The 26323-nt window shown below is 29.2% G+C and overlaps 1 protein-coding gene across 1 annotated transcript; it reads right to left on the bottom strand.

The window, feature by feature from the left end:
- Positions 1–24725: 24725 nt before the first annotated feature.
- On the bottom strand, positions 24726–26108 carry LOC129972003 (zinc finger protein 227-like). The gene has a single exon (XM_056085983.1). The coding sequence runs from the start codon at positions 26106–26108 to the stop codon at positions 24726–24728; it is 1383 nt and encodes a 460-aa protein (XP_055941958.1).
- Between the last annotated feature and the right edge of the window lie 215 nt (positions 26109–26323).

The following is a 26323-nucleotide window of genomic DNA, read 5'->3' as shown; positions in this document are numbered from 1 at the left end:
TAAATTATGAATGTTTCATTTATTAAATAACGTGCTAGAGCCCTTTGCCCTAAATTCAAATATCCAGTGTCTAATTTTTAAAATCCACATTCTCTTCATGTGTTTATTTGTGATATCCTTATCTTAATCTGGATAGAAACTGAATTAAAAGAAATAAAGATTATGATCTAGAATGCTTATTACCCTCGCAGAGATAGCATAGAAACCTAGAAAAAGGAAAATTGCTTTTAACCTGAATTCCACGATTGATTCGAAGTTATTACTTTGAGTGTATATTGATGTTTCATTTCAACAATAAAAACTCCTGTCAGCCAATATATATCTGTCTATGAAAGAAGGTATTATAAAAAAAAATAAAAGGCATGCATCAGATTTTAAAATAGAAATATACTGTCCATAAAATGAAAATTTACCTTAAACCAACTTTTGCCAGAAACTTTTCTATGATTTTTTTCAATCTTAATGTACTCGCAAATAGGAAAACATTTAAAATTCCACGAAATTCTGTTAATTGATAATTTAATAACATTTTTATAATAAAATCAATTGAGTTTTTTCTTTTTCCTTTTTCTCATAATTATTGCAAAATATTTGGTTTGTATTTATTTTGAGTGAATAAAGATATAATCGAATGCATTTTCATTGTCATTTGCTTGTAACTTGTAATTCTGTTATTATATTATATATAAAAGTCTGTTTTAGAATGGAAAGTATAATATCAGTAAAATGAAATTTGAACTTTTTTTTATTTCTTTAATCTTATAATTTTTGATCGATTAATCTTTTCTATTTCAAAGCGTTCACAAGTATACTTTTAATGCTCATTAAGGGTCTACTCAAGTGCTTGCGTCTTTATTAGACCGTAATCTTAAATTAGGATTTCCTTTCAAAATAGACCTAGCTTTTGTTTAAAGTCCGATATTATTGCATGAAAGTTTAAACATCAAGCCTATTCAGATTTTGTCCTTTGTTATGCATTTAAATTTTAAATTTCTTATATTAAATAAATTCGGTATTTAAAAGAGCGCATGAATGCATGATTCCGGGATATTTTTAATTTTCTACAATCTTATCTTCAAGTAGATCAATATTCAGCATGTAAAATATTATATAGAATAAAAGAGAAATAACAATGTAAAGTATGGAAAGATAAGACGCTGTTAGATGAAATTAGTGCGATAATTAGTTCATTTAGTCAAACAAAATTTAATTTACAGCATGAAAATGATGAGATGGTATTAATAGCAAAAATGTGTGCATGTGTGATGTAATATCTTTTTTTAAATCCGAATCCTCCCGTTGGTTAAGATTTTAAAATATAATTATACATGTATATTAAATAAAAGCTTACATTTTATTAAAATTATTTTCTATGATTGTAATCACTCAACTGCAATAGCTATGAAATGGTTTGAAATTCAATAAGATTCTGTGAAAAAAAACTATTTATCGAAATATTTTAGAGATTAAATTAAAATTTTTTTATTATTTCGTCTTCCTATAAATCAAAAGAAGCGATTCGGTCTCCTTTTTATTTACTGTGGATAAAAAAAATTCCAATGCATTTTTATGATTATTTACTTCTAAGTTATATTTCAGTAATAAAATTGTGTCTGAAGAATTATTTTCGAATGGGACTGAGAAGCAATAAAACATCAGTAAAATAAAATCCGGTAACAAGTCTTGCAATTCTTTTATCTTGAACAGTTTGGGAGTTTCTATTTCAAATATTTCACCAGCATAAATATTGTTGCTGATTAACAGTTCACGTCTTTTGACCATTGTCCGAAATTAAAAGATCCAGAAGATTAATTAGAAGTACTGAAGATAGATTTTTGCTGAAAGAATATTTCATTTCTTATAAATAAGGTAGTGAATATTCTTATATAATTGCCATTTTTTTTCTGAAAAACAAAAATGATGCAACATATTTTCAAGAAAAGGATATCCGGTATTCATTGCATGAAAATAAAATCATAATTTTAATTGCATTTTAACTCTAGTTCCAAGGTTTCAAAACAAAGGCAATTTATATGGATTAACACTGTTTGAATTTCACAAATGCTAGGAAATATAATGAGACAAATTGAGTAATCAAGACACAAACTCAATAACAAGTAATAATCTTCTGTTGTGTTCAAATACTCTTCAAAAACCGCACAGTATTGTTCAGTCGAAGACGCCATTCATTGCAAGCATAATGAATATAAACGAAGGACAGCCTCGTGGAACTTTAAACGAGAATTTAATATTGAATATAGAATCAGATTCTATAAAAGGAAATATTTATACGTACACGAAACTACTGCATAGTTTCTAATAATGAAAAATCCTAGTTTGGAATTTTTGGAAATTTTATTCACTACTTGTAGGAGGAGAAAGAGTCATTCAAATATCTAATATTAAGTTCCCATCAAAACAAGAAGAAAAAATGCACATTATAAAAACGTGTGAATCATGTTTGTAGCAAATTATTTCGTATGGGACAAAATGAAGCAGGTTTTATTCCTTTTGTGATCAATATTGAATACTGATTGTTTTTATGTTTTTCTTCCATTCAGTTTCAAATTGAATGCTTCCTTTTTGTAAGAAATTTGATATTTTTCTTTTTCTTCTTCCGCAATTTGTTTTCAATCATGGAATAATATATTTCAAATCCATGCACCATTAGGCCCCCACAATCACCATCGGCTTTCAGAAAAGAAAAGAAATAATTTTTCCTTCTCCTCATTTATTTATTTACAATTTTTTGCCGATAATTTTCTTTTACCATTTCCACCAGGGCGCATAGCTCATTTAACCTTTTGCACTCGTAAAAGTAATTCGATGCTTAATTATTCATTTAATAGAAAGACTTGTTTATTGCTCCGAAAATTAATTATATATAATTGTTTTTAGTGAAATTTTCCCTTTTACTAATTTGCATCTTCTTATTATTCTGCAGGTATTTTTAATAAGGAAAATCAAATATTAAATAAAACCTCAAAATGATGAGCCGTTTTGATTAGTGAGTAAGAGTCAATATCTGAGTGTAAAGGGTTAAAGACTCAGAAACTAATTTCAACCTCATATCATTTCCAGTTCGTGTCAAAATGCATCTGAATGCAGACTAATCTTCAAATGGAGTCTTCTGTACAGATAAATAAGATACTATCATTGGTCAGTACTCATTTTTCAAAATTCAATTTATCATTGAAAAGAAATAAGAACTGCGAACAAATTGTGTAAATGGTGGTCCGTGCATAAAGTAAATTTTAGAAACAAATACAGAGCTTGAATAAATGGATAAGAAGTTTTTTATTTGCTTTAAAATTTCAACGATCGGAAGAAAAAAACTGTGCAATAATATCCTTGACCAATTCCTGAGATGAGAAGAGGGTGCATGCAGTGTCGCAATTTATGATTAGGTTTATTTACTGCTCATAAGTTCATTTCAATGAATTGAATATTTACATGGCATTCCTAAAATATGGATTTCATAGTTTTCAATATGCATTCGAATCAGTTAGGGAAGCAGAACATCAAAATTGAATACAATCTCGAAACTAAACGTAGGGCGTTAAAAATAATAGGAAAGGAACGACGTCCTTCCTATCAATGTTACGTAACATTGAGCCTTTAGTTATATGTAAACGGCGATGTCAGTTCTTATTTCTAAGGAGATGTTTTAATTTCGAAACATAATTTTCATTTTTAAAGGTACTAAAATTTTTTTCTACCATTCATTTAGTTTTAATCTTTTGAAAATATATCATAGGAGCAAACGAACTCGATAATTGCAGTAATATGCATGAAATTGAATATTTTAAGTAGATAGTACATTTATGTGTACTTCGATTTGCATTAATCTGATTTCATCAAAAGTAGCATTACAAACTCCTCTCCCATAGCATAAAGAGCAAACTTTACTGTAATGTCTGAAACATCTCAAGAATGGAAGTTAGCTTACTACAGAAGTACCAATAAAATACGATTTCAATAAGAATATAAAGGTATCTTTAGTTTAAAAATTTAGAACCGCTATTGATAGTACCATCGCCATGCGATTATTTCAATTTTTTAATTAATGCCATCTCTCCTGATTTCAAATTACAAAATCTGTCATCTTTCGAATTCGATTCAGAGTAAAACAACCCAAATGGATTTTTCCCATAGAATCACAATTAATATCTTCATTTGCTGCTGCAATAATTGTTTTTATAACAGATATTTCTTGATATATTTTCCACAACTATTAAAGGGACTTCTCTGATTTCCTCATTAACTTTTGTATGTCATTTTAAAATTCGAAAAGACTGACATTATGAAGCTTACCACGCACTATTACGTAATGTGACAAATATATGAGCCCATATCCATTTTGCTATACATTTTGAATGCCATATATTTCGTCAAACCAATTAAATAAAAAAAACTGAACTGTTTGGTGTGATTAAGAAATACTTCCATAGTTTCAACAATGAGCATTCTTAAATACACTTGAAAGGAAAAAAAAATAATATATTTAGATGAATCCAAAATTTCTTGTAAAGCCAAATTTCTTGATTCTAAATTTTTTTTGTCTTGTGTAAAGTAAAAACTGTCTGGATTATGTGGCATTACAATTTTTTTTTAACTTATCCAATCAGCCTGGCCACATATTATATTCCTTTGATCTATATTTGTTTAATGCCTCTAATCTTCTGGATATCGTTGCTCTTTCTCTATAGGAGATACACACATTATCCGCAATGTCCTCTTTCATCCATAAATTCGGCTTCTTTTCCATCACATCTAAGCATACATTATCCTTGAAATCAAGGGAAATATTGGTGACCAGACACCAGTTAGGGATTTCTCCTGATAAGCTGTGTGTTTGTCGATTATAAAATTCCTCGTTCAGCTCATGAATTCTATCTTCATCTTCACTTTCGATAGTATCAGATTCTGTATAGCGAACAAGATTCTTAACAAATTTCCTTCTAACAGTGCACAAATTAATCATTATTATTAGTAGAGATCACATTAATCGATGAAAATAAAAAACTGGCATTGAAATAACTGAATATTTTTTTATAGAAAATGACCACGAAAATTTCCTGAAAAGGAGAAAAAAAATATTAGAATTTTATAGAAACATTGAAATTTTTTGCATAATATAAAATTATTTATCAGAAGCATTCTTAAAGTGCATTAAATATCAATTATAAAGGAAACTTTTAAGTATTTAAGAAAGGAATATTTTGCAAAATTTGTCATTTATAGGAAAAAGAGATTTTTCAGTTTTCATTATATCTTTGCTTATGGAAAAATTCCATGAAATGCTTGGAAATAATGTAAATACTTGGTATTATCTATAGTAATGTATGCAAGGTGTTTCAAAACTCATAGGCAACAATTTAGGGGATGAAAGAAAACATCTAAACAAGCAGTTTTCACCATACAATGCATGGGCGGAGAGCAAGCTGTAATGGAGAGCATAAAGTGCAAAATTTCTTACACAACGTCATTTCTACTGGGGATTTCAGAAGGTATGGCGATGTACAGTAATCAGGAAAAGGCGGACATGCATTTGATGTATGGTCTGACGAATGGGAATACTTTGGAAGCCACAAGACTGTACAGGTAAAGTTTCCCGAGACGACACGGTGGAAGGATTGGTCGGGGTGGGCCAACACCTTGGCCGGCCCGCTCACCCGATTTCTTGTGAGAAAAGTCTCGTCTGAGTTGCCAGGATTTCTGTTGCTGCCGGCGCTGTCCGAAAGATGCCAGATGTGTTTGAAAAAGTGCGCCCCTCACCACTTCGCAGGGTATAATGCCTGCATTACAGGAGGCGGTTTCTGTAATTTTGTCATACAAGTTGTCAATAAAATTATTCAGTACCTCCTCTACCCGTTTGGTGTTTCATTCTTTCATGTGACAGTAACGGATACCTCCTAGCGGCTCACTGCTTGCTCTCCGCCCATGCATTGTATGGTGAAAATTGTTTGTTTAGATGTTTCCTATCAACCCTCCTATGAATTTTGTAACACCCTGTATAATAATGTTGTATTTAAATATAATACAACCAAACACTAATATTTTTTTTTATTAATTTAACATTAAATTTAAAACTATAGCTTAAAAAAACTGAGCATTAAAGTCGATGATAACTGTTGTTACACAATTGTAAGTCCATTTAATTGGTTGAAATGTCGTAATCAGTGCTATTATTCAAAAGTGGCACATAGTTGGTATTTCTTTAAAACTTGTATCATTGGATTCATTATGCTTCGAATTTTCGGATGGTGTTAAAATAATGTTTAGGCTTCTTAAATTATAGCGGAAACATGCCAAAATGTCACTTGTTTTTTTTAATTAATATAAATGCTCATAACAATTTCTAACATTGAAAATTAGCACTTTCCAAAGTTAAGAATTCAGTTTGTATTATAAATGTTAACACATATTTATCTTTTATTATTAAAGCAGATTACACAAATCCTTGTAAATAAAATTGAAACAACTTTACGGAATTTATGTCTTTCATAGAAAATAATCACAAAGAATTTCTTTGAAAGGAAAAAAAATATCACAAAGATATTGAATACTCGGTACTAATATAAAAATATTTATTAAAATATTTACAAAATCCATTAAATATCTTTTACAGAACACGATCTTCAATGCATAAAGAAAGTCAATCCTTGCGAAATTCGTCATATGTATATAAAGAAAAAAAGATTATACTATTTTGGCAGATTTTTCCTACTGTTACATATATTATTCAATAATTAAACATCAAGTTTAAAAAATATTACTAACTCGAATTAAACATCAGAACTTTGCATTCAATTGTTACAATTATTAATGGATGTCATAATACCTACCATTATTTAAAACTGGCGGTTAGATGGCATTTACATTTTTGCTGAGATGCTTAGTAGAAATAGAATGTTAAAGGTAAATATCAATAAATTCGGAAATATTTAATTTATGAATTAACGACAAAAATGAGTAATGATTATTCAATAGGTAGAGAGCTAAAAGGTATATTTTTGGTTTCAAGGGACAGGGATTTAACTGTCTAAAATTAAAAAAAATTATGAAAAACCTACGAAATTTTTAAAAAATGCTCTTAAATATACAATCACTTGAACAGAAAAACATATTTTCATCGTTAGGAAAGTTTCGTTTATAAAGTAACAGTTTATATGTTTTAAATAAATATGCTTCTTAAAAATAGTAAAATTCGGAAAAAAGTTAAAATTCGGAAAAAAATTTAAAAAATAAAATTGTCACAATTACAATTTTCTCAATTCAATAAAGAATTTGAAACAGTTTCATTCTAGGGTAAAACAAACTTTTCTGTAAATTGCAGATTAATTTTACAGAAGCATTAACTTCAGATGAGCCTTATAATTGCTGCTGGTTGTGAATGCCATTCCACAAATTGGGCATTTATAAGGCTTATGTCCAGTCTGAGTCGAATATATGTCTTAAGACTACTCTTTGTAGAAAACTCTTTTTTACACACACTACACATAAAAGGCTTCTCGCCAGTGTGTGTTCAATAGTTAATTTTGAGATTATAATTCTTATTTAATTTCAAAGGACATAAATTACAATCGAATTTGTTCATGCTTTGGGCACATTCCGGAAGTTACTCCTTCACCATTATCAAGTTTAATGGGAAATATAGATTCCATCATTTTGGCAGTCGTCTCCCCTGTTCCCCTTTTAGCCTCAGCAGGTAGTTACATTGTATTACGTTCCTCCTTTGGTGGATCTCCCGAATATTCGAACAAGTCATTTTCTGTTTCCTCATTTTCTGATAGAAAATTAAAATGTAAGAGAAAATTCAAATTTCCATAAATATTTTCTTCTTCCGAACGAATGTTTTTAGTGGTACATTCTACAGAGTCCATCAAATACTTTTTTATTATTATTAAAAGACCACCATTCATTCTCTTCCTGCGATATTTTGCATTCGATATTGGATATTATACGAAAACAAGTAGAAATCTTCGAATCAATGTTCCTTTCCGCGGCTACAAAATCAGATATGCATTTCATTTTTTTATAAATTTCGCAAATTCAACTTCAGATCGGAAACCAGACTCACCATTATCAGAAAAAGCTGTAAAAGATGCATTTTCTTTCGTTTAAACGTCAATTAACCGAAAATCGGAAATGGCATCCAAATATGAAAGTTCACAAGAAGTCTTTAGTTGGGTATTCTTGAAAGTCTTTTCTGATATACTGCATCCTTTGCTCTTGAACGAAAGCATATTCGAGATTTTTCCATTATTTTCAAATAGCGAAAAATACAAAGGTTCAATTATTTAAAATTCCTTTTGTTGAACAATTTGACTTAAATACTGAGAATTATCATTCGAATTTTTCGTAAGTTCGTCTTTTACTTCAAGGTTTTCATCCGATTCTATTGGTCCTTGTAGTGAATACACATTGTCAAATTTCTTATGAAAGAAGCAAGGGTGATTCTCACCGTATGACACTATATTGACGCAAAGTTTGCAACAGTTTTATTGAGAAAAAAAATGAACCTTTTTTTTTTCTAAATATATTGTTTTTTCTTTGAAGAACAATTCTTTTAGAAATGTACTTGCAACATCTTAAAAACTCAATCAATTATTCGAAATTGAAAGCAATAAATTTCAGACTAGCAAACAAACAGAAGTTCCAATATTATGCTGGCAATCTCTTTTAAACTTTTTAGAGTAGTATTTATACTGATTTCATTCACTTTTTTTAATGTTAGCTGAAAATTACATCCATTATTGTTTTAAATGACTTATTTTGTCTCATGTATTATGTACCATTTCCTACTGTTAAATATATAAATGAGCACCTTTATTTTTATATTGGTTTTAGAATAATAATGATCTCATTATAAATGGATACACTAAATTAATTATTCTTAATTTGAATTCAATGTGTTCCCTTTAATTGCTGAATATTCTAAAATATGAATTGATTAATTATTAAATTTAACTGTTAAGTAGAAAAGTTTCCTTATTTTAATAATCTGTGGTGTGTTTATTACGTATCATATATAATACCATCAAAATAAGTTTAAGGACAACATTATTTTCGAATAATAAGAATTTATTATTCGAATAAATTCGGAATAAAGTTACATAATGCTTTCAATTATTCTCACAAACTGTAATATTAAAATAATTCAGAATGAGTATAAATATAATGTAGTATAAAAGAATTAAAATATGATAGAACAATTTTAAGGTGATTTCATCTCGTAAAGTTAAAAATTCTTTCCTAATTATTTTTTTAATTCCAATCTGATCACTAATTTAATATTTCACAGGAGTACATAAATATTAAATTTTTTGTGAAATTTAGCTCCTTTTTTTTATATAAATTGCTTCGAATTGTTAGTAAGGATTTGACCTCGGGATCGAAGGGCTCCTATCTGACCAGTTGAGTCCATGACAATTGGTGAAATGTTCTTAACTTCCTGAATATCATTTTCAGGTCTATAACAAGATTCAATATTTTCTGAAGAATCTGTCAAAGGTGCATTTTCTTCCGTTTGAACATCAATTTCCCGAATATCTGATAAGGCATCCAAATATGGAAGTTCACATGGGGTCCTCAGTTGTGCGCTGTTGAAGGTTGTCTCTGGAGATATCCTGCATCCTTTGCTCTTTGACGAAAGTATGTTCGAAATTGTTTCATTATTTTCAAATAGCGACAAATTCATGAGATCATTTTTTTTCCTTTCGTCTGACAACTTAACTTCCATACTGAGAATTATCATTTGAATTTTCCGTAGGTTTGTCTCTTATTTCAACGTTTTTATCCGATTCTACTGACCGTTGTAGTTAATACATACGTTGCGACAAACGTTGCGACAATATACACTATATTGTCGCAACGTTTGCAACGGTATTGATCCATTAATTTTCAATTTAAATAAAATTCCTTATCAAAAATGTATAATAAATTAATATACCATGCGAATTATTAATATAATTCCATTGTTTTTTATATTAATAAAAAAATATTTGTATTTTTGATATTTTTCTACATAACTCCCAAAAATATTATTTTACAAATTTGATTTAATTTATTAAAAATGTATGTTCCTTAATACCATTTTAGATGAAATTTCTTGCATTTCAGTAACTTTTTTTTTTCTTCTTGAATTTCAATAACTTTAAAAAAATATATTCTTTCACTCATTTTCAATACATTTCCATTGTTGAAAATAAACTATTGATAAGATTTTAAAGACTTTTCACTGTTTCAATCACAAGATTTATTTTCATTATTAACAGAATGACGGCCATTAGAAGAGCCTTCTGCGCTGTTTAGAAAAGAATATTTTTGAAAATATTTAGAAAAGAAATTAGAAACGGAAATTGCATTAGTTTCAGAAACAACATGCATTAAAAAAAATTAATTAATTAAAAAGCAAGCGAAATTTCGCCTCTTCACCTATAATTCTGGAAAAAAATTGGAAAAAATGGATTTTGACTATTTAAAATTTCTATATTCAAGTTCTGCTTTCTTGATATCTAGTTCTCTTGTAATATTAAATAAAGAATGTGTGTTTGTTGATATTCGACGATCGATTTTATTTATTGCATATTAATTCCATTTTTGTTTGAATACTTAATACCTCTTTATGTACTTTTTTACAGTAAAAATGTAAGAAATGAAACAAATTGAAATGAAGAAAAATTTTACAATTTATTCTTATAGTTTAGAAGAGAGATTTACTTTGCTATAAGAGAAAACATGCAATTTGAAATAGCTCACCCACATACGATTTCTTCTTATGTAAATGGAATACGATTTCATTTAGAAGAAATCCTTCTTTTTCGAAAGAAGCATGAACATCAAATTATGTGTAAGAGATAGAAGGAAAATAATTGATTATTATTACCAGCGGGAGTGGTCTCTCCTCAACTTTCTCGCATACTCTTTAATAAAAATGCTATATCAAAGAAATCTAAAAATCGAATCAGTATTTTAGAATCGTTCTCCCAATAGATTAAAAGTATGTTAAAAGCTCTACTTAAAGTCATAGAATCCCATACAAATGTAATATATTGAACTCATTGGCTTTTGAGTTATCGCGTTTATATGCTTCTGAAAGCACAGACGGTCAACCCCTCATTGGATTTGACTCACACTTTGATAGATGTCTACAGCATAGATGCTAAATGTGTGTGCAGAATTGTATCCATCTAGCCCTCTGCGTTTTATAGTTATCGTGTTAACTTATATTCGAACCGACAGGCAGACAGACAGACTTCCTCAGGATAAAGTTTACTCAAAATTTGACAGAAATCTTCAAATTCCGCATAAAGACCGATCACCAAATTTCATTTCCCTAAGTCAAAGCGTTTTTTAGTTATCTTTGTCACAGACAGACAGACGGACATTTTCCATAAAAAAGTTTTTCGAACTCATGGAAATCTAGAATGTGGAGATTCCCAAAAATCTAGAATATGATTGCGTTTAATTCGTGTTCGAATTTTTTTACGATTATTATACTTTTTTCTACACAACGTATATGAGAAAGTTAAAAGATTAAGAGAAATTAAACACAATCAGTGATTAAACCAATTAAAAGCCAACGGAGGGTCGAATTTTCTAAAATAAAATGACCACCACCTCTCTATTTATATACTCAACAACTGTGAAAAAAAAGTAGTTAAATACGAGAAAAAAATTGAGCAAAGTAGAATGAAAATTTTAAATTAAGAAAGCATAAATCTTCAAAAAATTCCCCAAGAAATAAAGTAAATTGTACAGACAAGAGTTCTTGAGAATTTTGTGCTTAATAATTTATGGTAAATCTATTAATAGATAGTATAAAATATTTTGCGACAAATAAATGGATATACGAAAACAAATAATAATAAATGCTACATTTAGATTATTTTTTCCTCCCTTCAGTTATTAGAAATTATTTCATTCTTTATACAACTATCAAGAATTAAAAAAAAAAAAAAAAAACATACTGTAATTCTGATTTCAAAAACATTCGGATGAAAATGCAAATACGATGAACTTTTATTTTTAGTCAATAAATGTTTAAACGTTTTGTCATACACTAAGCAATTATAAAATTTAACCCTTTACTCACGAAGATATTCCCGCTCGAGTTTCCACAAAAAAAAAAAAAAAAAAAAAAAAATCAGTGAACTGTGATAACTTTTCCAGTGGAGAGAGTTAATTATGTCAGGACTTCAATAATGGTTAATATCAGAGTGGCGTCTTCTAGATTTCAATTTATTAGTGTAATCAGTTGTTTGAGAAATAGCATTCACACTTTGATAACATTTATTATTAGAATTTGTCTTTAAATACAAAAATCGTATCAGAAAGTGAACTGCATTAATAATTTCATACTGGAATTCATTAAAACTCCTACTTAGATCGCACCTTCTCTTTAAGACATTTGTATCTATTTCAATACACATAAGAACGCAAATACTTAATTATTCCAATTATATGTATATATTTTTTGTACTTCAGTCACTGCTTTCAGGTAATCAGAGATACGATTTAAACCAGTTATAAAAGTATTTCAAACACTTTCTCGCGTACTCTCCTGTAAAGGTCTTACCCCTTTTCTATCGCATAAAATTATGGGTCTTGTGAAAGGCTACGATTACCTTGCACGGCATTGATGAACGGTAGCTACGAAAAACAGATCTTTGGTGTTTTGATACAGCATTTTAACTGAATCTATAGCGAGAACGTATATTTTAAACTACTTTTTTCTGGCCAACTAACATTAAAATTTTAACTAGAAAAATAAATGTGCGCTTAAAAGGGCATAGGAGTTTTTATTTTTTTAAGTCTTTACGCACATGAATTATTGCATTTGAATGTATGCTAGAATACATCAATAGACAGTCGATCGTTTGAGAAATATGATTTAAAATAAAATATAACACCATATTTTAGATGCTAAAAGTAGGTACAAAATTTCATTCATCTAGAACTTCTGGTTTTGAAGTTATAAAGTTCCCATGCTCTCGAAAAGCTAGACAAAAAGATTTCATAAGACCGAATTTCGTTCAAAATTTGATCGAAATCTATAAATTTGTTCGCAATCCTATATACCGAATTTCTAGCTCAATGTGTTTTGAATTTTCGTGTTGATCGACAGACAGATGTAATGATAAAAATTGTGTATTTTTGGATTCAGGGGATGGTGTCTGAAATGTAGAGTTCCGACAAAATTTGACTTATCGGAAATTGACAATTACAATATTTCTTCTGAACAACTGTATACGATAAATTAAAAATTATGCTATTTTTCATTCGAGAAAGCGATATCATTATTCGTAGAATATTTGATTCTAAGGAATCGGGTACTGTTCTTATCTCTAGAGAAAAAAAAGGTTCACAGATCTTATATTTTGTATACCGTTTTTAAATTGATTTGTTTGAAAGTAGCTTATCATAATGTTGTATAAATTTTAAATTTATCATTTGTGGAAATTTTAAACGTATATTAACTTATAATCAAACTTTTGAATCTACTAGTTTTGCAAATTGAAAATATGAAAGCTCTAATTTACATTTAAATTTACTGCAATTTCTTTTATTCTTGGGTGCGGCTTGTCTAATATTTTGAACCGACTATAGCGATTACAAAATCTTTTTTTGAGATCTCTTCATAATTCATCTTTTTGTTTGCTTGTTTGTGGTTACTGAATAAGATATTGTTGCACTCAATAAAATTGTCAGTTCCATTTTTTTTTTTCAATATTATAATTTTTAATAATATATTTTTTATTTCATTTGTTTTTTTCATAATATTGAGAAATCAGGAAGTTTTTTCCTCTTAACCGTAACTAATCAATAAGTGAAAATGTCGGTAGTATCGCTTAGGACAAATACTGAATTTTGAATATTTCATTCATTTTTATTAGCAATTTTTTTAAAATATTACTTCTTTTCATCATAAATATTGTGGGTTTCTATAAAGATTGTAAAAATTCACGAAGAAAATAAATAACATAACCAAGAATACTTTTTAAAAACTCCATTTCATATGCTTTGGAATTCCTTTGAGCATTCGTTGCATTTGTGTCAGGAATTTAAGTTATATAACGGTTTCCTTAACTGTTCATATTAAGAAGACTACAAGTGTTAATACAACATGTTAATAAATAAATAATACAATATGTTATTAAATAAAGATAGTATTAAATATTTATGATTAAATAGTTTTTTTAAATATTATTTTACATTATTTATTCTTTATATTAAAAATTTCATTTTTTAAAAATTATTATTCAATGACATCCTTTAAAATTTTTGTTTTTCACACGGCCAAATATGTTTACCAAATTTTATATTAAAAAAGCCAGGCATTCTTAACATATATGAAACAAATGGCGATTCTAAGATTATGAATTATGTTGTTGTTTATCCCCTTTGGACTGAACGCCAATTCAAAGAAAGACAAGAGAATCAGGAAAGGTGGTGTGCAGAAGCTTCTGAGAGTAAGGACCTCTGAGCATCCGAGGGAAATGTCTGATTTTATATCACATGAAGATGACAATCACATACTCGTTTGCACACCCCTTTTTGCAGGGGTGTTCTCTCCCGCACCTCGCAGATATAACTCAAGATAAGGAGCAACCATGCCCGAAGCAGGACTCGAACCCGGGACGACCAGAACACGGGGAAGACGTGCTAGCACTAGGCAAGGACGCTGGCTTATCGTTTATTTGAGAGATTTGTAAAAGTAATTCATCGATAGATACTGATTGTAGATGAAAGTTCTATATTTTCTTTTAAGGCTTTCAATATGGTTATTAGAAAACTTTTCTGTTTTAAAATATGTGTACAATTGCTTTTTCTTACACACATGCAGAACATATAGAGGCAGAAGATAAAAGTAAAACTACCAGTTATAAAATTTTTACTCTTAAATTTATTAAAACAACATAAAATCGTTATACCCGGGAAAGAGTTGAATTATGAATAAAACCTATAAAAGTATCGTAATCGTAATTGAACTTACTGCGTTACAGAATAATTGAAGCATTTTCATGTCTTTAAGTACTAGCAATGCATAACCAAATTATTGAAATAGAAATTACAAATTATAATTTATTTAAGAACTAGCCGCCTTTGGCAACCAGCCGGTTCGCCAATCTTAATGTTCGTTTAAATTTTAATAATTAAATAGATTGAACCGCAGTTTAACCCCCTTCTTCGCCAAGTTGCGATAACGCACCAAAGCTGGTAATCTTTATTATGCACTATAATTGAACATCTGCTCCTTTGCTTTTGAACATTTCGCAAGACCGTTGTTGGCGATTTTTAAAAATTGCGCCAAGCAGAGGGTTAAACTACCAATAAATATTTTACGCAATTCCAACTTTAATAGATTCTTCAGCAAAATATTTTAGAACTTCAAATTTTGATAGTCATATAATTCACTTATAATATTATAAAGGCCTTCAGTCATAGCATGATATATATCTCTCTAATTTTCTGTTACCCCTCGTAGAAATTATGCTTTAAATTAAATTGTAAATGATTAATCTGCAATTAATATAATAATATTTTTTACTGAAACAAAGCATTTTTTTAATAATATGATTACTGATAATAGAGTCACTGAGAGTTTAAACTTTATGTTCACTAAAGAATATCTTTTTTAATTTATGTAATATCTCAAGAATTTGTCAACAAAAATTTCTCAGATTCATCATGAACAGATCGATTAATTAACAATGTTTAATTTTAAATGCATCAAACACTAAGAAAATAAAATGAATCGTTTAAAATAATCGGTCGAAAACAGGTTTAAAAAACTACTTAAAAAACGATGTACTTAAAACTATAAGCATATACAAAAAAATATATAACTAACATAAATACAATTTACTTACAAAAGCATGCAACTAACCTAAAATTAATTTAAATCATCCGTTGGTTGTCATGTCAACAATCAGAACAAAATGCGCATGCGTAAATTTTCTTCGCCAGTTACGTTAACGCAAATGCGTAAATTTTTCTACGCCAGTTGGGGTAACGCTATGCAGATTATACATTTTTAATTTCCTTTATTCTGTGTTATTTTAATTCCAAAGTACTTCAGAATGAATCTGAAACATGGATTAATTATCAATGTTTAATTTTAAATGCATAAAACATTAAGAAAATAAACAGAATTGTTTGAAATAATCCGCCCAAAAATGTTAACCCTAGCCTCATTACTGTTGGGAGAAAAAAAAAAACTGAAGACTTACTCATTTGGCGGTGGGGGAAATGGAAGATTTTTTTGGCAGGAAAGTTAATTTTTAACTAAAAATTAAAATTTCAAAAAAAGGGACCCCAGGTGCACATTCCCGACCTCTAAGGTATACATGTATCAAATTTGATAGCTGTATGTTAAATGACCTGGCCTGTAGAGCGCCAACTCACACACACACACACAGACACGCACACACACACACACACACACACACACACATTGAGCTTTATTATAAGTATAGATAAAATGCTATTTTTTTCTTATCTTTTATGAAAATAAACTATAAATATAAAATAAATATTTATAAATTTTTATAATTTTTATTATATTTATTTTAAATATTTATATATATTTTTATTTATATCAAATTAAAATAAATATTTAAAAAAATTTTCATATAAATGAATATAAAATTCTATCATGTATTTCTTATAATTGAAATTTTTCTGACACGCATATGAAACAAACGCATATGATGCATCGGTACAGCGGCCAGTAAAAAACATTTCTACTGAAAAATTCTTTAAAACAACACAATTGAGACATAACAGACAAAAAATGTTGAATTATAATTAAAAAATATTGATTTCGTGAAAACTTTGAATAGCTAACTAACTCTTTGACCTAAGAATTTACTTGATTTCCTAATTAGATGACACATTGAAATTATATCATTTATCATTATTTTGGCTCTCATAATAATGTGAGGTCATTTAAAATATTGAAGCTGTTTTAAGTAATTTTGCATTTTAAAGTACTCTAAACTTTCTCTCAATTTCAGATATAAATTTAATAATTAAGTAATTCGATGCACGAATCAAACCCGTCATTGTATTGAAGGAGTTAAGGATATTGAATTAAAGAATTTTTTAAAAATGTAAAAGAAGAATCTTGTAATTTCTGAATTTTCGCACACGAATGTTTTCTTGTGTTTCGTTTTTGTTCATGTAAATCAAAATATTTGATTGCAAATAAGAAGCAAATATTAAACTATCCTTATATTTGTCAGAGTTTTATAAGATTTTTTCAACTTATATACATACACATGTTAATCTGCAAAGATATAAAGATTTTCTGATTCTTACATAATTGGAACATTTAACAATCATTTGAGAAAAAAGCATTTTCTTTCAGATTAATACATTGTTATTAAATTCAATGAAAGGGAAATAGTCACTGAATTTATTGAAGAGGATTTAAAAAAAAATTGGTAACCCGTAAGGCTTTTTTAAATAAGCAGCAAAGTGAAATAGAATTAAAGCAACATCTTTAAAATTATTCAAGAAATAATATATAATCTTCAAAGTAAAGTACAATGCGTAAAAAAGAAAATCTTTGTAAAATTCATCCGTGCCAATAAAAATAGATTTTTAATTTTCGGAAATTTTCCTGTTGGAACAAACTGAAATAGCAATTATTAACTGAATGTATATATCGTATAATATAAGGAATATTCGCTAGTGTGTATTCTGTTTATCGTTATCTGTTTAAACTTTTAAGAATTTTTTTAGTATCTAATTGCTCGCAAACATATTGTAATGCAATAACAGGGATTTAATACCTTTAGCTTAAACTCTAAAATTTTGGTTTTCCTGTAATCACTTTATCACTAACAGATGCTATATCACTTCTACACTGGTTGAAATCCAAACATTTCTCAACATAATGCCCATTAAATTCATTCCCAGGAAAATGTTTCGAATACATGATAATTCATTATGTATAAGAGAAAAGATTGATGATCAAATGCCTCGGTACACCAGCACAAAACAATAGTCTTCGAAACAAGATGAGATTATATTGCAATAAAAGGTAGTAGTATTAAAAATGTGCGCATTTAAGAAATTTTTAGTTTAGCATGATTCGAAATGAAACGTTAATTATATATCCAAAAATCCTCAAAATATTTAATAAACGAATCCTTTATATAGAAAAAAAGTACCACGAAAAAATAATCATAATGTCTTAACCATTAACAATGGGATAAAAATCAAGATGAAATGTCAATAAAAGCAAATGAACTCTCAAATATTTGCTTCAATAATAAAACATATTGCTTTAAAAAAGTTACTAATATATTTTTTAATTTGTTAAAAATGAAAAATGTTATTACACGTTTAAACTATGTATCATTCTAATGGTTATGCTTTGAATTTTAAAATGGCGTAAAATTAATTTTTCTGCTTCTAAAATTATTCTCGAAAGACCCGAATCCTTTTTTTTTTTTAGAAGATGCTAAAAAAATTTCGTGTTTTTAACGAGGAAAGTACAAATGAAATTTTTTTCAGTCTGCAACAAATATATTAGTTCAGATTTGACACTTTCGTTTTACAGAAATGCATACGTAATAAACATAAGTGTCATAAGTACATAATATACTTGAAGTGTTAATAACATTTTCTGAAAACTCTATTTTGTTGCTGTTATATTATTTTTTACGTCTGATTCTTCTACTTGTGGTGATGAACTACAACAATGAATAATATCACAATAACTCGCTATTCCATTTCAATAGAGTCAGGCGCATTTATCCATTTTTTCAACTTTAAACAAAATTCCGAATAATCAAAAATATAAATAAATAAAATTCATGAAGAGACGAAATCAATATATTATTTTCTTGTCGATTATCTCTCACTCTTGTAGGGAATCCTCTATGCATTACAGTTGATTAAAAATTAAATTCGAGACGATTTAACGGTTAAAATGTTGTTTCTTGTGGCACTTGCCATGGACAAGCCAGCTGTTACGAAGACAGCGATTTTAAGCCGGTAGGGGAGCGTCTTTTGTTTTTTTAGTAGCGCCAACTAGGGCCAAGAGTACGACTTTGCTACCTACTCATGCATCACTCATTCGCTTGCACAGCCCCCTTTTACAGGAGGGCACATTCACACATCCCACAGATAGAACAACGGAGGAACAACCATGCCCAAACAGGGACTCGAACCCAAGACGCCCAGATCACGGGAAAGACGCGATCTCTCTGAATAATTTACGTGCTCATTCGATTCATAATTAATTTGAACCTTTGCTATTTTAACTTCTGAAATTCAAGCGCCTGGCGAATATATTACAATAACATCTGAAATGTGAAAGGAAATGCAGCAGTAAGTTATCCCCTGTGAAGTCTCTCGGATCATTTTAGTTGCGTAATCGATTTAGTATTAAGAATTAATAGTCACCCTTTCTTTAATAGATATAGTTTAGAAAACAAGTTCCATAATCAAATAATTTTTTCCCACCTCTCTTTCTCACTGAATTTGAGGATATTTTGATTATTCTTTTAAGCAATAGAAATTCTTATCAGGTTCCAAATCAAGTTACATGCAGTTAAACCTATAATAAGAAATTTATCTTTCTTGAAAAATCAGAAGTGAGCACTATTTTAACAAAACTGCAACTTGTATGTACCAGAGCAAATCATCGATATTTGCTAATTGGAGAATCAACTCCTACTTGCATATGAATAGATGCTCATTCTGTGTTTGAGGAACTTCTATTTTACCCTCAGAAGCTACTGAGGGTAAAATAGAATTAAAAATAGTCACACGACAGAAAAAAAACACCCTTTTATTAATTGTTGACATTAAATGCAATACGTGTGTGCAAACCAACAGTAAAAAAGTAAAAAGGCAAATAAAAATGTAAAAGTCGTTGGATTCAATTAATTCATTTCATCAGCTGCTTGCCATTTTATCACGCTTTGTAGATAAAATTTAAGATTTCATTACTTTTTAATTTCATTTTCCAACAGCTTTAATCATTATCTCAAGTTTAAACATATACTAGTTGAGCCTTAAGTCAAAAGAAGTATGGTCAAAGGAAGAATTTTTAACTAATCCACAAACCAACGGACCAACATATTGGGTTCTCTGATTGTATCTAAAATAAGATTTTTTTCATAACATGTTTTAAAGTAGATGCAGGATTATGTATAAATAAAAATATAGTATTTTTTCTTTTAATAAAAGATTTTTTTCTGTACTTTCACCGTTAATTGTATTATCAAAGAACAGAACATATTCTCTAATTCAAACAGTTTTTCTAAAACAAGAGATTTTGCATTCAATTACATAATATGATCGAGTCAGGACTTGTCCTTTTTAACGATTCGAATCGTTAAATGAGATACAATTATTTCTTTATGTAATTGCATAAAAACAATTTTCATCATTTATTCAGTATTTATTTAAAGAATCTCGGATGCATTCCTCGTCTTTTAGTAAGTTCAGATTGAAAGAAGTCCGCCGAATTTTATCCACTTTAAAATGGGTTGCTATTCTAACTTCACTGAAGTATTTATCAAACTCATTCAGATTTTGTCAAGTTTATTGAATTTTGTTTGGACACATAGAAAAAGATACATTTTTCTTTTTAGGGAGTATTTTAACCTGAGATATTTGAAATAATTTTCATTTCTAGAATTTTATGAATTTATGCAATATTCGAACAGACAAATTTCTAGAAAGGAAATCTATGACTTAGTTACAGTGGAAAGTACGACTGGAATTACCAGCTGGATCAGTTGAAAAGTGTTGTTTGACTGTGTGCACGTGCAGTAGTTAATATTTAATATTTAGAAGGCACACATAATTGAGAATTGTGGGAACGAATTTGATCTCATTGTAAGAATTAAACGTATTTATAAATATACGAAAAGGAATGTATACGAATTTCATACGTAAGATGGCAACATGCTAATTGAACATAATTCAGAATGCGGTTTTACCATTAAATGAAAATTTTATCTAGTGTTGACCAGAACCGATTAAAAAGAAGAGGCTCAAAATGCTCACACTATTCTGTTCCCTGTATATGCCCTTGCTAAACAAAAAGAAGCATTCCACATTATAGATGTAATTGGAAGAAATTTATGCCGTATTACTTAAAAATTCCTCAAACATATTTGCCCTGTATTCAAAATGAATTGCTATTATTATTATTAATTATTTAACAGCCGAAAAGTCAAACTTCCTCGAAATCAAGAGGCTCTCAAAAAGTTCCTATCTAATAAAGATAATTAAAATACAAGAAGAAACTGCCATGGATACTATAATGATCGATAAAAGTATTAATATAACTTCTGTGTTTGCAAGTGCTATAATTGTTCGAATGTAGTATAAGCCCTTTTTCGAATATGGCGTTGAATGAGAAAACGTAATGATGTGTAAAATTTGCTTGTATCATCTGCAGTTTAATTTTTCAACAAATTTTGGGCTTACGTAGTACGATTTACTGATTACAAATTTGGATTATGTAATAATTTTCAAGTGTTGAGATGTGGGCATTTTAAAATCATTGCAAGAATTAAATCGTGCCTGCACATTTACGATAAATGATAATGATGAGAATTAAAATATCAAAAATGTTATATCATAAAAATTGTACATTTGGTTTGGTTATATTAACGTCCCGTTTGAAGCAACACTAGGGCTATTTTGGGACGGACCTCGTAATTTGGAACCGCGTTCAGATGACGAGGACGACACCTGAGCTGGCACCCCCCTCTCCACACCACACCACTCCAGCGGGAGGACATTTGGTCATAACGGATTTAACGTGCAACAAACCCCCTTACACGACGGTTCTTCCGTGGAATCGGGTCACGAACCTGGAACCCACCAGTTCCGAAGCCGAGACCATACCACCAGGCCACCGCGCCCCCCCCTCCCAAAAAAAAATTGTACATAGTATCATTTTTGAACAAATACTTCATCATTTTAATTCTGTGTTCCATCAACCTGTTCGTGTATATGAGAATTTGATTCAAAGACAAATATACTAATTAAATGAAAACCGATGCGTGGTTTTGATCAATAAATTTATGACATTTCTAGAGTGTTCGACCCAATCGGTCAAAGGAAATACTTTCAATATGTAAAGGCTGTTCTGCTCCTTATGCATCATTGTTAATCACAAAACATGCGATATTCATATCAAATAGAGCATAATTTAAATAAAATCGAAATCCTCCTAAAATAGAATCAAAACATCAAAAAACACATACCAGTACTAGCTGACCCGACAAAAGTTGTTCTGCCTTATAAATTATTTCTATTGAATATTTTGGTTGCTAAAAAATGCATTGTCGGTGTGTGGGGAATGGGATCTATGACAGAAAGAGGAATGTAGACGATGATCGCCGATAAAAACTAAAAACAAAAAAAATACACCAACCATTCATTTTCTCAATACAATGTATTTCATTAACATAACGAACATATACATTGTTTGATCTCCTTAAAGTTAAACGTAAAGTGAAAAAAGTAATTTATTTTTTGTCCTAAAGTATAAAAATGAAATAAAGAAAATCAATATTCATCTCGAAAAGCAATTGAGTGTACGATATTTTTTCTCAGTCCGTCTTTAGCCAACACAAATAAGCGCAATGGTTTGCACACGCGAGAACATACCACTTGTGAAAAACATGGTATGGCCACATCTAAGCCGCAAACAGACATCGTTTGACCTTGCGACTTATTGATTGTCACTGCGAATGCGAATCTAATAGGAAATTGAACGCGTTATATATATCTTTATATCAATGTTTTACCTGAGGATCCTTTCAAAAAGATCTTTAAAGAAATGAAAGCTATACAGCTTCGAAGAGATAATTAAGGCTATTCCATATCAGAGCAATCAAAATAAATTTTATTAAAAGCACTAAAAATTTTTAACCAAATAACATAATTTTGAAGACAAAATTATATTCAACTTTTGAGTCGACTATTACTTTTTATAAGTCGAACGATTTATTTCGACTTGTAAACATCATGATTTGCAATCAAAAAGTGAGAATTTCCTGTTAATCATATTTTTTAAGTGAATTTAGAAGAAATAAGTTTCTTTGAGTTTTCTCTTCAGATTTATATATTACTTACAGCTTTTTGTGACAGATGGGGCGTTTGGATTGATGGTAAAAAAAGATTCATTTTAACATTTTATATAATATAGTTTTAATAACATCCTCAATAAAATAATTTTTACTTCAGAGTTTTTCTTTAGATATATAACCTATACTATTAAGTCACACAAAATCCTATTTATTTTTCAATAACTTTTTCTCATTTTCTGTCTTTTACTCATTTTTCTCATTTCATCCAATTACATTACAAGAATAGACAGAAATGTTATATAAAGGGTCTATTTAAATAATGATTAGTATCTTATGATTCAAAAACAAAAAAAAAGCTAATAATACTTACTTTAATATTTTAGATAAAAGAATACCTTAACATTTTATATTGAAATCCCTCAACATGAAAAAATAAGCCGAATCATAATTTCTTGGCCATTCAAAATGTTAAAATATAAGATAAAAAGTTAAAAAAAGTGAAATTAATCAGAGTTTCAATTAAACAATGAAACATGTTACTGTAAAATAAATTTTAATTTTTTTTTAATTTGTTAAAAATTTAATACAATTTTTATACATCTAAAAATTGTATCTTTGAAATGAATATGCTTCGAATTTTAGTATGATTTGAAAATAATTTTTTCTTCTGAAATTATTGAGGAAACACGCTAAAATTTCTTTTGTTTTATAACTAATTAAACTGTTCGCAATCATTACAAAATCCTCTTTCGGATCTGCAAACTGTCCATATTTAAAATGCACATTTGCCGAAGCTCGGTTTCTTATTGTCCAGCATGTATCAACACATTTATCTTTACTCTTAGAAGAGAATATACAAATTATTGAAAATAAAATTCACATTGAATTCACCGAATTTATTCCTTCATTGCAAATGACCACAAAGAATTTCTTAGAAAGCAAAAAATATCACAAAGATATTCAAATCTTATGTCTAACATAAAAGCACTTATTAAACTATTTACAAAAATGCTTTAAATATATGTTGTAGAACATAATCTACCAAATATGGAAAAAGGGATAACTTGCAAAATGGGTCATTAATATTCACTATAGATTTTAGGTTTTATTTTAATTGTCCAATTGGAGCAAATATTCATTCTTTAATCAATCATGAAGAAAAAAAAATCATAATTTATTACACCAATTCAAAATCGAAGTATTGCTGTCAATTATTACAGATATGAGTCGATGAGAATTTCAATTAAAATATCGTAATGATATATGAATTAAAGCGGAAGCAGGGAATAACGATTGTTTTATTAAATGGGAGTTTAGACTTCTATGTTTGGTTTAAAATCACAAGAATATAACTCATTAGGATTAAAAACTATAAAAAAGATTTTTAAAAAATTAAAAACAATAAACACTTAAAAATAAAGTCATTTAAGCACACATTTAAAAACACATTTTCATCGTTAATCATAAATTAAAAAAATAGCTTATAAGTTTAATATCTATAATTGAACTTCGTCCAATTAGCAAAATTCGTAAAAAAAATTTTTAAATAAAATTGTAGCAATAGCAATTTTTTTTTAAGTCAGTAATGAATTCCAAGGTACTTCAGACTAATATAAAAGAATTATTTCTGTACTTTGAAATTTAGTATCACTCGTGCTTTCTTTTGTGATGACTTTTAAAATCCCTGCTGTGTATGAAAGACTTTTCACAAGCTGGACATTCATATGGCTTTTCTCCAGTGTGTGTCCTTACATGTATTTCAAGATTACCCTTTTGAGAAAAACCTTTATTACAAAATTCACACACATAAGGCTTTTCTCCAGTGTGTGTCCTTACATGTATTTTAAGATCACCCTTTTGAGAAAAACCTTTATTACAAAATTCACACACATGAGGCTTTTCGCCAGTATGTACTCGATAATGGATGATGAGATATGATTTCCGACTGTATTTTTTCCTGCATATAGCGCATTCATAAGGCTTTTCGCCAGTGTGCGTTCTGTAATGTCGGTCGAAATCTGATTTAGAAGAGAATTTTTTCTTGCATATATTGCACATAAAGGGCTCATTGCCAGTGTGTGTTTGATAATTCGGTTTAAGAGTATCTTTCCCACTGCAGGTCTTAGGAAATTTCTTCTTACGGGCACAGAGTCCTGAAGGTCCAGCCACAGCATTGTCATCTTTTTTGGTAAAATGAGGTTCCTTCATGTAGGTAACTACTTTCGTCTTCTTACTGTGAACCTGAGAGGGCACTTCGGGTAAAATATGTTCATCATTTACACATTCTGACACTTGCATTTTGCAATTTTTCGGCACGTTATCTCCTGGTGGCAAATCAGGATTCTCAGTTGAATTCGCATTTCCAGATATATTGTTATTATCTGAAAGAGGATTTCTGATAACATTTTCTAGATCATCCATAAAATCCTTTTTATCTTTTTTCAAAGAATGCGATTTGCTATCTTCAAGAGACATTTTACGTTCTTTATCAGGTTTCGCATGCATCAGATTCGGTCCACTTGATCCACTTTGATTTTGTATGTCAATACCACTCGATCCGGCAGCAGCTTGTTCTCTTTTATAGGTTTCGATACAATCATTTTCATGTCTGTTATTAGATTCAGCATTTTCTGAAGAAACCGTGAAAGAGGCATTTTGATTTGTTTGGACTTGAATCGCTTGGAAATCTGAAATGGGATGAAAAAATGAACTATCAGAAGGATTCCTTGGTTGTGAATAGTTGGAGCTCCCTGCAGAATTCGTAGACTTGCCTCTTTCAGTATTTTGAAATAGACACAAACTTCTGAGCACTGATCCTTTACTTTCGTTTCGTCCAAAAGCACGACTTAAATTCTGAGAATTGTCATTCGAACTTTCCGTAGATTTATCGTTTCCTTCATCAAGGTTGTCATCGGATTCTGCTCGCTGTTGTATTAAATACCTATAGTCAAATTTTTTGTAATTGCAGCAAGAGTGATCCTCACCGAGTATTAATATATTTCCGCAACGTTTGCAACGGCATTTACCCATTATTATCACTCAAAATAATATTGTCTTATCACAAATGTACAATAAACTTTTATACAAGCGAAAAAATTGGAATTTATGTAGTTATAGCAGTTTCATGCTGTAGGCGTGGTATTGAATTTTTATATTTCTCAGAAATTTCTACAGTTAAAACAGATTTGAAACTTCAATAAATTATGAAATGAAGGTTTCTTAAATAACATACTAGAGCCCCTTGT

This window comes from Argiope bruennichi, chromosome 6 (genome assembly GCF_947563725.1).
Source record: "Argiope bruennichi chromosome 6, qqArgBrue1.1, whole genome shotgun sequence".
In the NCBI taxonomy this organism is placed as follows: domain Eukaryota; kingdom Metazoa; phylum Arthropoda; class Arachnida; order Araneae; family Araneidae; genus Argiope; species Argiope bruennichi.
Note: the sequence above shows the minus strand (reverse complement) of the source record. Positions and strands in the feature narration are given on the sequence as shown.